Here is a 17,329-nt window from a genome sequence, read left to right on the forward strand (position 1 = left end):
TTAATTCCTACGGATTTTCTACTGCAATATTTTCTATTTGACGTCAGTAAACTTTTGACTGGTTACTGCAGCGATTAATGTGGTTTAACAGAAAACTTGTTATTTAATGGAGTAAATATCTTCTCACTGATTGCTCATGGAAAAGATGTCCTTGCACTGAAGAAAGGGTCAAATTACTGGTTGATACTTTTCCAGCTCCCATTTGGCTGCTGGTTCTTGCTCTCTCCTTTCAAGAATTGCATGTGATTTATTCATGTACAGTTTTATATGGCTTCATTCTTTTCATTATCTGATATATTTGCTTAATGCAGCTATTTGAGCCTTCGGCAATGCAAGGACGTTTTCCACGAGTAACATAAAAACATTAAATAATATGTTGCCACCTGAAACATATTAATTGCAGAAGTAATTAATCAATGAATGGCTCCTGTCTACTTGTTCACGTAAATCTTCAGAGAGGAAAAGGTACCCCTGAAAGAGTATCTTCAATTGTCCAATTATCCTGAGGTCCATTATTATTAAATGAATCATTATAATAATTACCCTGGAGATAGTTGATGAAGCTGTCCTTGTTGTGTAATCAAAGCTTTTTTTTTTTTAAGGATCTGCTGAGAGTGGAACAGTTTTGTATTTTTTTAATTAATAGTATCGGTTATAAAGCTAGAGGACAGTGTTTACATGAGTGTTTAGATCAGCAAGGGACAAACATTTACTTTTTTTTTTCATCTGCTCCGTCCTCTGGGATTCATCTTGTAGGAAAAAAAGGGCTCAAGGGCAAATCGTTTGTTGACTTCAACATTCTGAAGATATGCAATAACTAACCGTTACACTCATAAGAGATGGAAAAATCCATCAAAGTAAAGCAAATTTAAAGCGAACCGGTACGCATTCTTCACCGTTTTGGTTTATTGAAATTCTCTCTCTCCCTCTCTCTCTCTCTCTCTGTGGGTGGGTGGGTGTGGGAGTTTTCTCAAATTCCGAACACCATGTTTTGCCTCAAGAGGCTATATAATTGCCGACAGTGAACAGGGAGCCCACAGCCAGCCAGACAGACAGACAGGTACCCGCTTGGTTCTCCGCTATTTCGATGCAGCAGGTGGCCTGTCGTCCTCCCACGTGCACGCGCGCGTCCCCCTCGCCATCAGCAGTGACAGCGACCCTGTCCGGCTCCGTCGTCCCAGGATGTTCCGCATGATGGCCCAGCACGCCAAAAAGCACCCCGGGGTGAGTTTACTCGTTATTTACGAATCGACTTTATATTATTTTATTAAAAAAAATTATATTAATATATTATTTTTTAATATTTACGACAGCAATAAAACACGAAATTATGTGTTTAATTAGCAGTGTATATGTCATTTTATTCAGATATTTTAATGACAGGTCACACCATTACTTTTTTAAAATAATTTTTAATCGCAATAATAATAGTAACAACAATAATTAAGATATTTGTCATCTTAATTGTGTTAAGTAGGCACAGTGCGAGTAGACATCGTGTACATCGTACATCTACATCGTGTAGAAATTCCAGATTTGAAGCGACATTACTAAATTATTGTATTATATTCTGATACTGTAATTTGGTCTGTTTGACATCTGTAATTTCCTCGTAAAACGTGTCATTTGTAAATACAAGCCTACATGCCCATATCGGAATTTTTTTTATTTTAATTTTTGTATTGAATGTTTTTTACTTTTGTAAGACGCTCTGCGTTTTCTTCGGGGGAGTTTTGAACTCCGTGACTCCAGGACCGAACTCCTAAAACTAGTCGATGATGAAGTCGGAGTCTAATTTGATCTAATCTAGGTTCTTTGATAATCTGATAACCCCTCCCTCCTTTATCTGCCACCTGCAGCTTGTCCCGCAGTTCTTCTTCATTCTTCTGGGGATGGGTGGTGCGTCCCTCTATCTGGTTCGCCTGGCCAAGGGGCCCCACGTCACGTAGGTCTTCGCATTGCTGTCCCCACCACCGCCTGCTTTACTGTCCTTTACTGTGTTGTTTACTTTTCATTTACTTTTCTGATCTGACAATTTTGCACCATCACTACAGATGGAACCACACAGGCAATCCTGAGCCCTGGAACCAGCTTAGCCCAACCTACCAATATAAGGTACCACTTACACTTACATGATTGTAAAATTTATGAATATAATTGAATTTAATTATCCCTTAAATTAAGTAGTGCTGGTCAAAAATGGAAAAAACAAGGTGTACTGCACCATGAAACTGCTGCAAGGAAACTTCATTGTCAGTCATGGCCGACATTGTCAGTCATGGCCCAATAAGTTCTGTAAACATTTGGGTGGGGTGCCAGACAGATGTTATTGTGGGAAAATGCCGCTCAGCATCCCAGCCAGCCAATCAGAATCTGTTCTGCGGGGTCTCATGTAAACTTATGCACGCTGTTCTCTACCCCCAGTTTGTGGCAATCAACACAGACTACAAGAACCTGAAGAAGGAAGGCCCAGATTTTTAAAGGAGGGCTTTCCTCCACGCCCAGCACCCCGCTCTGTTCCTCAGTCCACTACCCAGCCTGCATGCAGCTTCTAGATGCTTTGATGTCAAGAAAAAAAAATACAGGAGCCTCTGTGAGACCACATCAGTAGGAGCTGAAATGACCACGACTTGACCTCGCCTACTGGTCTGGGGTCATTTTTCATGTGTACAAAAATGAGAAATATTGTGAATGGTACCACACTTTATTCTGCTGACACCTCTGTAATATGTTTGTATACTGCTGAACTTGTGAGTGTGCTTTGCACACACGTTACATCTGACATGTTCTCGCAGGCTGGCAGTGAATGGAATATGAATGCATTTTAAAGGGCCGTGTGCTGTGGACGTCATCAAAATGCTGATGCGTCCACCCTAATAAAAGAAATGTAACCTGGCGAACGTTGCAGTTTATGTGATATTTCCCCATTAACACACTCAGATGCAGCCACAGCTGCACGTGCACCAGTACACACACAAAGAGAAAGAGGGGTCATGGGATAGATCAAGCTCTCTGCGTTGACTACCTCCAAAGGGATGATCTCTGGTCTGAATAGGCGAGACGGGAGCGCTAATGTGCAGAATAAATACATAGTTAAAAGTAAATGGACCCAAAAAGAAATAAATATCTGTCAGTGGGACCCTGCAGGGCACCTGCTTTCCAGATGTGCTTTTAAAACCTCTAAAAACATCTGCTTTATCAAACCTATCCTTTTATCATGAACACGCATCATAGTGCTGCGTTTTGCAACATTGGATAAACGCACCACGTCGGTGACGATGACCCCCGATAACGGTTAATGAGGTTTTATCCAGTTGCTGACCTGAAATGCTGTGCTGTATCCTGCTGCCCCGGTGCGTGAGAAAATCGACGAGGAGCCACGAATGGAAAGATGAACAGATGTTTGCTTTGCTACCAGCTGAACGTTTGAAAGCTTGACTTTTAACCCGTGTAAGGGATCTGTGGTCACATTCACACGGTGTTATGTAACGCATTTTATTCACACCACAGACACACCATCAGATAAAAACATTCAAATGAAGTGTGATTTTATAGGCGTTTAAAAATATTGGCATGGTGAATATAATATGCTGTGCATATACGTTGTTTTTTTTTCTTGATGGCAGGAAGTAATTCAGAATATAACAGAATAGAAAATGTCCTGTTTACTTTACAACTTCGGAGGAGCCTTCCGGCTCCTGGAAAAATAAACACACATTCAGCATGGGAACTGCTTTCCGACCGTCCTGAAAAAAATGGAAAAATGTGATTATACCAGAACAGTGGGCCACTGATTAGCAAAGAGAGACTGTTGATTTTATCTCGCAAAATCTTTCAACCCAAGGGACAATGTGTTCTGTTTTCAGCAATTACCAAAAAAAATAAATAAAAAACTGACTGTGCCCTCTCCTTTACCAGCCCACCTCTTCACCTTCAGGCCTGTCTTTTCTCCCGCATCACAGGGAATTAAGTACCTTGTCATGTCTGCAGCTCAGTGGTTCTACAGAAAGCTCGTCCTTGTATGCTGGTCTCTGGTCAGTTTCCATGAATGTGATCAAATTGAGGATGAAAGTGATTTTCTTTGATCTTCCAAGAGATACTTGCTTCCCTGTTACGACCCTGGTCTAGGGTCAGGGACATAACAAATGGGACATAGGAGCAGAAACACCAAAACGACGCGACAACACTTATGGCTAATTGTTTATTACAAGGACATTGAAACAACAAAACACACACAAAACAGGTCTGGGCAGTCTAAGTTATTCTTGTCTTCTGGTCACAATACTTCACAGCACTTCCTTCTTGCTTCACACCAACACTCTTTTCACTTCACCAACAACACCCTCACCTTGTCCCAAAGCAGATGCCATTTTGAGTACTCTCCCCTATTACAGCCCACCAATCATGGCAGGAAGTGGGAGGAGTCCAATCATGGGCTGATGAGCAGCCACCCTGCAGCATTATAGAGAGAGAGAGACAGAAAGAGAGAGACACACAAACAGAACACGCCCATACTCTGCCACGGGACGTCACATCCCCATCAAGTCAGGAACATTTGAAAATAAAGGTGCCTTTGGATTTCCATCTTGAAGAGATGATTAGAATGGTTTCTCAGCAACACAGAGTAACACTACTGAGTAAATAATTATTAAATCAAATTCATGCAACTTATTCAATGAAACATTTGACTGTTGATGTGTGATGTGGCCCTCAAACCTCCTTTTTTTTATTAATTGATCATCAAAATTGTTATTTAATTTAATGGCTAATTAAAAAAATGAATCGATTATATGTTGAATTTCATGCTGGAGGTAATTGCTGAAAATTCTAAATGCACTCTGTAACGTCTCAGAATTTCTGTATATTTGATACACCAGCCTTGAGCTACAGCACCACCTGTAGCTCCTTTCTTATAAAAACTGAGACATGTAAAAAGTATTAAAAATATTGATTATTTTGTCATTAACAAAAACTGCTGTTTAAATTAATATGCAATTAAATGTGTGGATTTTTTAGTCTGGGCCTACTTCACATTATCTTATAAAAAAAGGTTTTGGTTAATTTTCACAATCTATTGTAGAGTCTGCAGCTACACATATATGGCACCATAAATTTGCATATGGATTTACTGTGCAAGACGCTCTCTCAGACACGTCTAACTGCACACAGCTTGTGTGGGGAGGGTGTGAGGGTGAACCCGACGAATGGTGTGAGGTCCAGCTCGTCCTCAGACACGCCAGGGGGAGGGGTGAAGCGAAAGTGCTGCAGAAGGGTAGTGAAGAAGATGAAGAGTTCCATCTTAGCCAAACCTTCACCGAGACATGCCCTGCGCCCTGTGCAGAAAGACACTTTATTTATGAGGTGAGGCAAGTATGTTTGATGCAGCTCATAGTGGTAGAAATGGGACTTGCACATGATGATGTGCTTCATTTGTGATTTTGTGCATTGATGATAGTGAAAATCTTTATAAAAAAGACACAAAAAGCTCAAACAAAAGTTAGACATACCTGCAGAGAAGGGCAGGAATGCGTCCCGTTTAACAAAGCAACCTTCCTTGTCCAGGAAGTGTTCTGGGTAGAAATTGTGGGGTTTTTCCCATTCACGCTCATCCTCCAAGACTGATGTGAGCAGCGGAATCACACAGGTCCCCTACAAGATTACATAGCAACAGGTGACTGATGGGTATCACTAAACACTCATTTCCACTACTTTGAGAGCCCAGTAAGAGCATTTGCATTTATGTTCATTTATGCTGTTTGTGCTTTTTGCAGTAGTGGACAGTAACAAAGTAAATGTAATTCCTTAATGTACTTAAGCATTTTTTGTGTATCTGTACTTTACTAGTGTTCAAATTTTTTTAGACTTCTTACTTTAACTTTACATTTAAAAATCTAACTTTTGACCTGTTAGATCAAGATGCACTAAGATGCATGCTGTAAGTGCACCAACTGAATTACAGCACACGGCTATTGACCTGCTATACCCTTTGCATGAATTTGCTTATGGTGGCTTTAAAGATGGAGAACATGTCAGATTCCAGCTTGCCAGAACCTCCATGAGATTTTTTTGAAGAAGGGCCCTTTCACGATCAAATGCCTTTTACTTCTGCTTCAACCACATACAATTTTGTCTTACAAAAATTTACTGTCTAATCCAAGGAAACACATAGAGTTATGATTTAAATCTGATGGAAATTTTTGATTGCTAGTTTCTCAACAAACTTAGATAGACAGGTTCAGAATATGCTGCTACCCATAATGGCAGTAGCAGGCTTCAGCTATTTTATCCATTTCAATTTTCACGTTCTCTGACCCTCCAGTACTGCTTGCCTCTGAAGGTACGAGGAAGACACTCATCTGTACAGACAACGCCATCTCACATCTCCTTCACACAGCACTCACCCACCAGGACACTCGGAAGGGAAATTATGTTAAAATGTTTTTCATTGACTACAGTTCAGCATTTAACACGATAATCCCTTCCACACTCACCACCAAGCTGGAGCAACCTGGGACTCAGCTCATCTCTCTGTCAGTGGATCTCCAACTTCCTAACCGGGAGACCACAGGCAGTAAGGATGGGCGGACATGTCTCAGCCTCCATCACTCTCAGCACTGGAGCCCCCTGCTGTACTCTCTGTACACCCACGACTGTACAGCCACTACTAACTCCACCACCATCATCAAGTTTGCTGACGACACTGTCGTGGTGGGCCTGATCTCTGAAAACGACGAGACGGCCTACCTGGAGGAGGTTGGAAATCTGGAGAATTGGTGCCAGAGGAACAATCTCCACCTGAACGTCAGCAAGACAAAGGAGTTAATAGTGGACTTCAGTACCAAGCAGGAGAGGACCTACCAGACCCCTGTCATCAACAGGAGCCCAGTGGAGAGAGTGGACAGCTTCCGTTATCTCGATGTTCACATCATGCAGGACCTGTCATGGTCCTGTCACATCAACACCGTGGTGAAAAAGGCCCGGCAGCGTCTCTACCACCTCAGACGTGTGAGAGACTTTAGACTGCCCTCCAAGGTGCTCAGGAACTTGTACTCCTTCACAATAGAGAGCATCCTGACGGGAAATATCTCAACCTGGTTCGGGAACAGCACCATGTAGGACAGGCGAGCCCTACAGAGGGTGGTCCGATCAGCTGAACGCATCATCTGTACCAAGCTCCCTGACCTTCAATCAATCTACAGCAAACGGTGCTGTACCAGGGCCAGGAAGATAGTGAAGGACCTCAGCCACCCCAACAATGGACTGTTCTCTCTGATGCGATCAGGGAAGTGCTTTCGCTCCCTGAAGCCCAACACAGAGAGAATGAGGAGGAGCTTCTTCCCACAGGCTGTTCGAGCTCTCAACAACAACACTACATAGAACTCCAATACACTCCAGCCGTTTCACCTTCAATCACTCTGGACTCTTTGCACAAAATCACTTTGCACAAAATCTCTGCACTTTTTACTCTCTGCACAAAATCTCTGCTCTTTTTTTTTGCTCTTTTAATCTTTATACATTGACTTTCACTCATTTGCACACCTTCACCCTACCTATTACACCTATTTTATGTTAAAGACATAAAAGTCTAATATTTGGATATGTTTGCAATATTTGCATATTGCTTTTCATTGTATACTTGCAACATTTGCAATACTGTGGTCTGTAGCAGTCGCAAAAAGCCTTTCACTGCATATCATACCATGTATGACTATGTATGTGACAAATAAAATTTGAATTTAAATTAGACTCTTCTTTGTCTTGGCCCCTAGGTACAGGACAGTCGCTGAGTATTTTCATTTACATCTACATTTTACGGCATTTAACAGACGCCCTTATCCAGAAAGCCCATATCAGCTTAAGACATTCCTATTTAGAGAATTCTTACACTAGCTGACTTATAATAACTTTTTTATAGTCTGACTTATGTAAGAAAAACTACAACCAAGTGAATAAAATGATTGTATTCATTGTTTGATTGTATTCATTGTCTCATAAACAATTTCTCTCATCACACCCTGTGTGTTTTCAAGGATGCCTATTGTTTTTAGTTAATTTTCGGCACCAAATCAAATATGCAGAAAGATTATCAGTTAGTTTTCAAAAACCTGTCTGTTTTTGCAATGCCAAAAGCAAAGATTGTGGAGTTTATATGTGCTGCATTAACAGGTCAAAATAGATTTAGATGATCACATTTACAATATTTTCAAATGCATAAATTTAGCTTATATTATTTGATTCAAGCCATTATATGATACAATGATCACAGAACAAATCTATTGTGATTACAGTAGTAGAAGAAAATCCAAAATGTCCACTAAAATGTAAATTTTAACAGTTCTTGTACCTGTACTCTGCACCAGATCACAATATCGGCAAGCGCTCAGTAACTCACACACAGTACTAGCATTCAGTCGTAATATTATTCACAGTTCCAGATTCCAAAGACTGTCTGTGGGTGGGTGGTCTGAAGCCACAGTCCCTGAACGAGACACTTAACTCAGTGTCTCCAGGATGACTGTCCCTGTCACTACTGATTATAAGTTGTTCTGGATAAGGGTGTCTGATAAATGTTGTAAATGTGTTTTTTTTTTAAAGGATTTTTATCAGAATGTATATAAATATAAATATACGATCATTTAAATAGTTATCAGTGGCAGAGTAATTACTGGCATTCCATTAAAAAATTATGTCAGAAGTAACAAATTTCTTTGGCCTAAATTGAATTTATTTAAACAGTAAATTAAAAATAGACATTAGAGCCACAATAACAGTACTTTTGATACTGTTTGTGAAGCCTGCATGCTCATCACTGAAAACCAGACCTTCTTGATAAAGTAGCCCTGGAAGTGAACATCACAGCTGGTGCTGTGGGGAAGGTTCATTGGGACAATGTTAGCCAGTCTCTGGGTTTCGTGGATGACTGCGTCTGTGTAGGGCAGATTTCTCCTGTCTTCCACAACAGGGCACCGGAGGCCAATCACCTTCTCAATCTCCTCCTGTACTCGATCTGTACACACAGTGTCGTGATGATGTCACGCTTTTAATTTTTTTTCCACATTATGGTTATCTAACATTAATAAATGTTACCCTGGATGTGAGGGTATTTGGCCATGAACAGCAGGCCCCAGCGCAGTGTAGTGGCTGTGGTGTCGGTTCCAGCCGAGAACAGGTTGAGCACACACATCAGCAGGTTGTAATCAGTAAAGTGAGAATCTTGTTTGCCTGTTTCCTGTAAAGCAAAGATCGTGTCAGAGTGACCGACTAATATTATCCTGATCAATACAGCATGAGACAGACCTCTGTTAAAGTAGCTAAACTGAAAAACTAGCACCGAGAATGAAAAAGAGCAAGACAAAGCAAATCATCTGAAAGAGACAATGGTGGGGCAGGCAGTGGTGGCCTAGCGAGTAAGGAAGCAGATCCCGAACCTCCAAGGTGCCACTGAGCAAAGCACCGTCTCAATGTCCTTTCATGGCTGCCCACTGCTCATCAAGGGTGATGGTTAAAATCAGAGGACACATTTTGTTGTGTCACCGTGTGCTGTGCTGCAGTGTTACACAATGACACTCACTTCACTTTCACTTTTCTAATTGTCTCATTTAGTGCTGAAGCAATTATTTAAATATTATTTTTATCGATTACAAAAAAATGTTTGAGGAAAATTCTTTGCCTTGAGGCTTCATTTAATTTGTCACCAAAGTCCGTATCACGCCCATGGAGCTACGCAGTGCGGCGCTGCGCAGCACCGGTATCATTGTTTTACAAGCACTGTTTTAACTGAAGCACATTTCATAGATTTAAGGAGGAGCGATTTATTGGCGGAAAATTAAGATACCGGTGTGTGTAAAAGGCATAAAATGTCTGAAGTGTGGGACCATTTTATGCTGCATAAGGTGGACAACATAGTGCAGTGTCTACACTTCACAAATAATTGCAGATAATGTTCATGTCAGAAGCACGAATGTTAGTTAGCAATCATAAAAATATGATACCTCACACAAAATATGATACAAATACACCAAGTTCTCATGTAATTCATCCCTCCCGCACGCCACACACACACACACACACACACATGTTACATCTCAAAACACGCCTTCCCCATACATAAGGTAGTAATAATAAATGCAGATGGACAAATCTACATTCATTAGCATATAGATTTACTTTTGGGCGAGTCCTAGTCTCCTTAAGGAAGCTATGCAGCTATGACAAGAGCTGGATATCTTAGCAGCCACCAGTACAGTGTATTTGGAATGTATCTAGCACCACATCACGTTCAATGACACACTGGACCACCATAAACAGAGATTTTTTTTAGCACGTATTCCTTAACCTTGGTAATTAATTATGTTTAAATACCTTGTCACTCTGCATTCGGGCAATGAAGGTGTCAACTAAGCACCTTTGGTCTGAAGTGTTCAGAGTCTTCTGAAGGCATTCAATAAGACTTTTAACTGAGCCAATGTTTTCTCTCATGTTCTCCATAATTTGCCACTGTGCTGGGACCGCCCACTTCAACCAGGGGAAGGTGTTGTAGATCTGAATCCACAGAATCAAGAAATCTTGTGTATTATGTAAATACATAAATATGTTAATATTTGTATTCTGCACAATCCCATTTCATAGGCTAAAATGTACATTAAATTAAATATATCTAATATATAACAAACCATAGAATCCTACCAGAACCACTTCATTGCATTTTAAAGACAAAATGCAAAGACTCCTTATAAATGAAGAATGGAATGCTAGGACTGCCAAAATTAAACAGATAATTAATTAAATGTTTCATAAACTTTCTAAAATTGAAATAAATTGTGAAATATTTCAATATGACACATTTAATTTATTGATAATGTTTTTATTTCCAATTTTCATCATTTATATCATATTGAATAAGTTAATGATGTTTTAATTTGCCATTTAAAATAATTAATGAGACATTTAATTATTAATTTTTGGGGTATTTTTGTTAATAATGTTATATATATGTATTATTTATTATTAATTTAAGTTCATTTTATATATTTAAAAAAATAGTCTTTTACCCATAAAGAAGGTGATCCAGAAAGTTTTATGGTCTCATTTGTCCTGCTGACCATGTCCTTAAATTTAGGGTCAGCATAGTCAAATCTGCTGCCATACACAAGGGCACAGATGATATTAGAGACAGCATATGTCACAGGCTGAAACATGTTGAATGCTTCACCTGCAAGGATGTAACAGAACACATAAACATGCTGTTTTCCATAACACACTGTACTTCCTAAAGAAAAGAAAGTCAATTTCCATGCTGCATTCACCTTTGAACTCTTCAAATGCTGCAATCAGGTGTTGAACCTCCTCTGAGACTTTGGCCTCAAGGCTTTTCTTGCCCAACCCAAAGTCTCGAAGGGTTGCAATTGCAAAACGTCTCATCTCTTTCCAGTTCTTGCCATTGGAGAAAATAATTCCTACTCAAAAGTAAATCAAAGTAATCATTAAACATTCCCAGTTTATGCCGGTTCAGTTCACAACTCCAAACAAGGAATTGCACTTTATTGAACATTTGGACTTTGTTACATGCCAACTGTGTTACTTATTATGTCCTAGAAACATGTGACAATTATTGCTCATGGATTGTCATGTTTTTAATATTTATTTTAACAATTTTCAGATTTGTGGACTGACATCGAGCAGAGAACAAATGTATGATTGGAATTTAACAGTTCTGATTGTGTCTTTTGACCCCAACTACTAATTGTTCACATCATTTTATGTCATTAAGGATGAGAGTTAAATTTGTGTCCATTTAACAGGCATCATTATCAATTAAAAAGGGGCTCTTCATAAATCTGCCTTCATATGTATACATATAGCAAACAATGGTCCAAAAATTCCAAAATATCCTTCACCTTACCATAACCGTTGTTCAGGTCACGACTAATGGGCATAATTTCTCGGTGCCCAAACGCCTCTGCTTGGTTTACAAGTGCCTGCTTCACTGTCTTGTATCCTGTCAGAACGACTAGCTTCAGAGGACCAAGGTGCACTGTAAAGACTGGGCCGTATTCTTTCGAAAGCTGTGGGAAATTGAAATTGTGATGTTTCATTATGATGCATAAGGCTGCCATACTCTGTAAACTCCTTAACACAGGATCAATTTTAGCTCTTTTCACACCAAGTGATGATAAAATCCAAGTCACCGCCTAAACACAGATCTGAAAATTATGAAGCATTCGAGTTTCTTTTGTGCCTGCTTTCTCACCTCACACAAGGACCTATCAATCCTTTTGAGATTCAGCAGCAACATGTTTCCCAGGAAGGGCAGAGGTTTTGGTCCAGGAGGCTCCTTTTCATGATTGCAGGTTCTGGAGCCAGCAGACAGCAGGTAACAAACCAGCAGCAGGGCAGCTGACAACAGGGCGAGCGAGCAGGGGGACTGCAGGAGCTCTTCCAGTAAGTCCATATCGAAGAAAATCACAGAAGCTGGGAAGTCAGAATCCCAGATATTTCTTAAATCACTGTGAGACGTGGCTGGCCTGTGGATTTGTAATGAGTTAAAGGTAAACAGGGGTCACTTATGTTAATCAGTGATGAATGAAGAACACAAAAGTACAAAAAGTTCTTGATTCACTGTAGAAGTAGCAAAGGTAAAGTATTACTCTAGTTAAAACAAAGTCCCATATTCAAAACTCTGCTGAAGTAAAGGTACAAAATACAAAAGTATTTTCTTCAAGCTTACTTTGAGAACAAGCAACATATCTGTTTAAGATTTACTTGCATAAGTTTAATAAAAAACCTGAAATGTAATGGAGTTAAAACTAGTGGGAAAAATGGGATACATGAAGGGATAGATATTCTATAGAAGTACTATAATACTATGATACATTTATAATAAATGTATCATAGAATACTATAGAATAAAGAGTACAAAATAAATCCCATTTACATAATTTCTGTACAGAACTGCAGACTGAGTTATACTAAATGCATGTATTTAATATATATTTACATTTACAGCATACTTACAATCAGTAGTTACAGGGACAGTCCCCCCCTGGAGCAACTTAGGGTTAAGTGTCTTGCTCAGGGACACAATGGTAGTAAGAGGGATTTGAACCTGGGTCTTCTGGTTCATAGGCGAGTGTGTTACCCACTAGGCTACTACCACCCACTAAGCTACTACCACCCCAATATATACAACCTATGTAGAAGCAGGTGAGGTACGCGGTGAGGAAGAAGCAGTGCGGATGGGGAAGCTGATGCAGTAAGATGAGGTAAAGACTTTCCATCTGCCTTAGGGACCTGGACAGCGTGGATTATTTCTCCCCACCACATTAAAGCGGACTAAATAAAAGGAGACAACAATCAGATACGCTTTTTTATGCATTTTCTTTTTTTTATATAATTAGAAAGCATGACTGTCTTTTGGGAGTTGGTCTCCAGGGGTGAGCTTGACGTGTCTGGGAGTCTTCCCAGTTTTTGATTTTCCTGGTTTCAGTTCAGTTCAGTTCATGTGTGTGTCTGTGAACTGACAAAAACCGACACAAAGCCAATCAACTAACAGTGCGAGTGCTACAGTATTACTATTTTTATTATATAATTTTTTTTATGGAGGGAAAGGAGAGCTTGGAGATGGTGATGTAAAAAAAAAAGTTGACAGCTGGGATTGCGCTGAAGTCATGTCAACTTGTAAAGTCGACTTTATTGATGGAGTCCAGTAGTCTATGCATTTAAAACAATGACTACTGACTGAGTGTCAATGTGCACAAATTGAGAAGGAATGCTTAGGACAAGTATATGGATTTGAGAAATTCCATGGCTATGTTCACAGCCTACCAAGGTTTGTGGCAGATATACAGTCATGGCCAAAAGTTTTGTAAATACTGGTTTTCACAGTATTTGTGTCATTCACTCAGCAGTTTTCTGCTTTATTGTTTTTTGATCTGTCAGTTGTTTCTTTTGTGTATTTGCCCGGGCATGCTGTCAATCAACATCTGGGCCAAATCCTGAATGGTGGCAGCCCATTCCTTCTTAATCAGAGCTTGTCAGAATTTGTAGGTTTTTGTTTGTCCATCCACTTCTTGAGAATTCTAGTCCAGGGAGATTCCTGGCCATGGACCCAAATTTGTTTCTGTTCCCCGATCCACTTAGTTATCAGTTTGGCCTTATTGCACATTGCTCCATCATGCTAGAAACAACACTGTTCTTGGTTGGTTGGGAGAAGTTGCTGTCTGAGGATATGTTGGTATGTCTATGTACTTAGGCAAAATTGTGAGTGATCCCACACTCTTGGTCTCAGGATGCTTTACTGTTGGCACGAGACAGGACTGATGGTGCCGCTCACCTTTTCTTCTCAGGACAATCATTTTTCCAGATGCTCCAGAAAGGGGCTTCATCAGAGAAAATGACTTTACCCCAGTCCTCTGCAGTCCAATCCCTGTGCTTTTTGCAGAATATCAGTCTGTCCTTGATCTTTTTCTTGGAGAGAAGTGGCTTCTCCAAGAAAAACTTCAGTGAGATTACATCATAAATCAAGAGAATGATGCAGCTATACAATGATGGACCTGAAGACACACATTGTAAGCACATTTTGTTTGCAAATGACCTGAAAGAAACAATGTGACATACACAACATGAGCACCACAGAGACAGATGTGAATCTCCAGGTAAACCATATTGAGTTGTTTCTTGTTCCTGGCATGAAATCCGCACAGACAGTAGCAGAAATAAATGACAAACTTACAGGGAAAACAGAGAGAAGAAATGTTGAAAAAGCAGATATTACCCAAATGGTTTCAAGCTGTAAAACCCGTTTTTTTCTTTTTTTTTTAAATAAAGCCAAACAGCCTGAAGCCAGACTGAAGCACCTCACAGACTGAACCTCTGGGAAAAGAGTATTGCACTGTATTTTTTTGACACGGAAAACCTTTGAGCATTAAATGTGATTATTTGGGGTTAAAGAAATGCTGTATAATAGTATAAAAGATTTTACAAGATGTTCCAAAGGTTGGTCTTGGTGCTGAAATAAAAGAAATGTGATGTGGAGATGTGATGATAAGAGTAATAATTCATCCAGAGTGCTACTGTTCAACACAGTGTTATGTGCGTAGACTAAGAGAATAAGACAGTCTGCAGATTAAACACAATTAATGTGTGAGGAAAAAGTGGCAAGCTTTTTACGTACATGTGCAAGGAAAAGCAGCGCTTGTGCAAGCATTTTATGTACATGGTTTTCATGCACATGTGCAAGGAGAAGCGGTGTACGCACAAGTACATGTCCGACGAACAGTGGTGTATCTGAAGTGAAGTTGAGCTTTACTGTCATGTCACAAACACACAAACGGGGATACGTAAAGTGCAAACAGAGAACACAGGCGGTGCAAGAGTAACATTTAACAAAAAGCACGTAGACATTGTGCAAATATTGCTATGCAAATCCAATGGTGCATTAATAGATAGTAAATTAATGCATTAAATTAATAGTCTGGCAGTGAGGGCCCGAATGTTTTGGTACCTTTTTCCGGATGGCAGGAGGGTGAAGAGTGCATGTTAGGGGTGTGTAGTGTCCTTCGCACTGCTGGTGGCTTTCCTGATGAAAACGATTTACGACCTCGGGTCTTCCTGTAGGAGCGCACCTCCCTCCAGACAGGTGAACTCAGTCTGGCCGGGAAAACTAGACTGCACCAACGTCCTCCCCACAAGGGGCCGCTCCCGACATTTTAACCCTTACCTACACTACAAAACGGATTTTGGTCAAATTAAACATATTTAAAAGGAAATAAAAACATACATTACTTACATTTCTTCCCTGCTGCAAAGTACAAGCTTTCCATGTACATGCACTTGTACATCCCCTTTCTATGGATCATCTCTGTCCTTTATCTTCCAAACCCAAAAGGACCTCTCCCTGTGCTCTCTGGCTATCTTAGACATTGCGCGGCAGTAGAAGGGAACTAAGAGCAGCAGAGAGGAGATACAAGATATTGTAGCTTTACTCGGACCTGCTGCATTATCAGGATCCCCTACGCAACTTCTCCACTAACCTCACCTCTGCTAAATCGACTTTCTACAAAGCAAAACTTGAAACCTCTGCTCACAACCCCCCCAAAATCTCCACAACATATTCTTATCTATATTGAACCCTCCAACTTGGATCCTCTTGCTCCATCTTCCATAACCACTGAAGACTTCTCTTCTTTCTAAAGTTGTTGAACGTTGTGTCTACAATCAGCTATCACTTTATCTGTCTCAGAACAACCTTCTAGATCCCAATCCAGTCTGGCCTCAGAGAAGGTCACTCCATGGAGATGGCCCTTCTGGCTGTTTCCGAAAAGCTACATGTGGTCAGATCAGCAAAACTCTCATCTGTCCTTATTCTGCTCGACCTCCCTGCCACATTTGATGCAGTTAACCACAAGACTCTCCTGTCAATCATGAATTCGGGGCTTAGCGTTGTGATGGTTTGCTTTCATGGGGTCGCCATCAGTCAGGATTTGGCACAGAAGTTGACAGCATGTCAGGGCAAACTGCAGGGTATTGAAAAGAAACAGGGCCAATACTGAAAATACCAAAGGTTTTGAAACTTATAAAATGCTAGTAATTATACTTTTATACACAACAGAAACAAAGATCGAAAAACACTGAAGCAGTAAACCTTGTTAAAACCAGTATTTATGTCACTTTTGGCCATGACTGTACAAGTGCAAGGAAAAGTGGCGTTTGTACAAGCCCGTAAGGGAGAAAACGTGCCACACCCACCACTTGTTGGCAGCCCTTCATCCACTGGGTGGCGGTATAGCTTTAAACATTTTCTGTTTATTTATTTATTTAGTTTTTTCACTTTAAGATTACAGTAAAATTGAACAAAAGTTCGTAAATATTCATTATTTTGAGCCATACCAGTTTTTTGGGCAAGTTACATTAAATCTTCACTTTAACCGGTAAAGGTTTATTTCTCAGTGTGGATGACCTGGCACAATGGCATGATCTCGCATGGGGCTGTCAGAGTCAGAAACCTAAAAAAAACAACAATAACAAGTAATGATCAGTAACAGAGTAAGTAATAACAGAGTAATGATCAGTAATGCTGTAACAGAGTAAATAATAACGGAGTAATGATCAGTAACGATGTACTTGAGTAAATAATAACAGAGTAATGATCAGTAACGCGGTAACAGAGTAAATAATAACAGAGTAATGATCAGTAACGGTGTAACAGAGTAAATAATGACAGAGTAATGATCAGTAATGATGTACTTGAGTAAACAATAACAGAGTAATGATCAGTAACAGAGTAAGTAATAACAGAGTAATGATCAGTAATGCTGTAACAGAGTAAATA

At 40.0% G+C, this 17,329-nt stretch overlaps 2 protein-coding genes across 6 annotated transcripts; one reads left to right on the plus strand and one right to left on the minus strand.

Annotated features, from left to right (window-relative positions):
- Positions 1-994: 994 nt before the first annotated feature.
- On the plus strand, positions 995-2,897 carry LOC114794591 (NADH dehydrogenase [ubiquinone] 1 alpha subcomplex subunit 4-like 2). Its single transcript, XM_028987242.1, has 4 exons — positions 995-1,224; positions 1,860-1,945; positions 2,055-2,115; positions 2,425-2,897. The coding sequence occupies exons 1-4, from the start codon at positions 1,183-1,185 to the stop codon at positions 2,479-2,481; spliced, it is 246 nt and encodes an 81-aa protein (XP_028843075.1). The 5' UTR covers positions 995-1,182; the 3' UTR covers positions 2,482-2,897.
- Positions 2,898-3,544: 647 nt separating this feature from the next.
- Positions 3,545-15,713, minus strand: LOC114793994 (cytochrome P450 2K1-like). 5 transcript variants are annotated; one of them, XR_003750288.1, is made up of 13 exons: positions 15,503-15,713; positions 14,333-14,552; positions 12,251-12,524; positions 11,903-12,065; positions 11,307-11,456; positions 11,052-11,212; positions 10,363-10,542; positions 9,088-9,229; positions 8,823-9,007; positions 5,508-5,649; positions 4,349-5,333; positions 3,975-4,124; positions 3,545-3,746 (listed from the first exon to the last, which is right to left on the minus strand). XR_003750288.1 is itself a non-coding variant. In XM_028986224.1 (11 exons), the coding sequence occupies exons 1-11, from the start codon at positions 15,534-15,536 to the stop codon at positions 5,146-5,148; spliced, it is 1,839 nt and encodes a 612-aa protein (XP_028842057.1). In that variant the 5' UTR covers positions 15,537-15,713; the 3' UTR covers positions 4,243-5,145. The 5 variants fall into 5 exon arrangements, 3 of the variants coding, with proteins under 3 accessions (XP_028842057.1, XP_028842058.1, XP_028842059.1); XR_003750287.1 differs by having other exon boundaries at positions 3,545-4,124; XM_028986224.1 differs by lacking the exons at positions 3,545-3,746; positions 3,975-4,124 and having other exon boundaries at positions 4,243-5,333.
- Between the last annotated feature and the right edge of the window lie 1,616 nt (positions 15,714-17,329).

This window comes from Denticeps clupeoides, chromosome 7 (genome assembly GCF_900700375.1).
Source record: "Denticeps clupeoides chromosome 7, fDenClu1.1, whole genome shotgun sequence".
In the NCBI taxonomy this organism is placed as follows: Eukaryota; Metazoa; Chordata; class Actinopteri; order Clupeiformes; family Denticipitidae; genus Denticeps; species Denticeps clupeoides.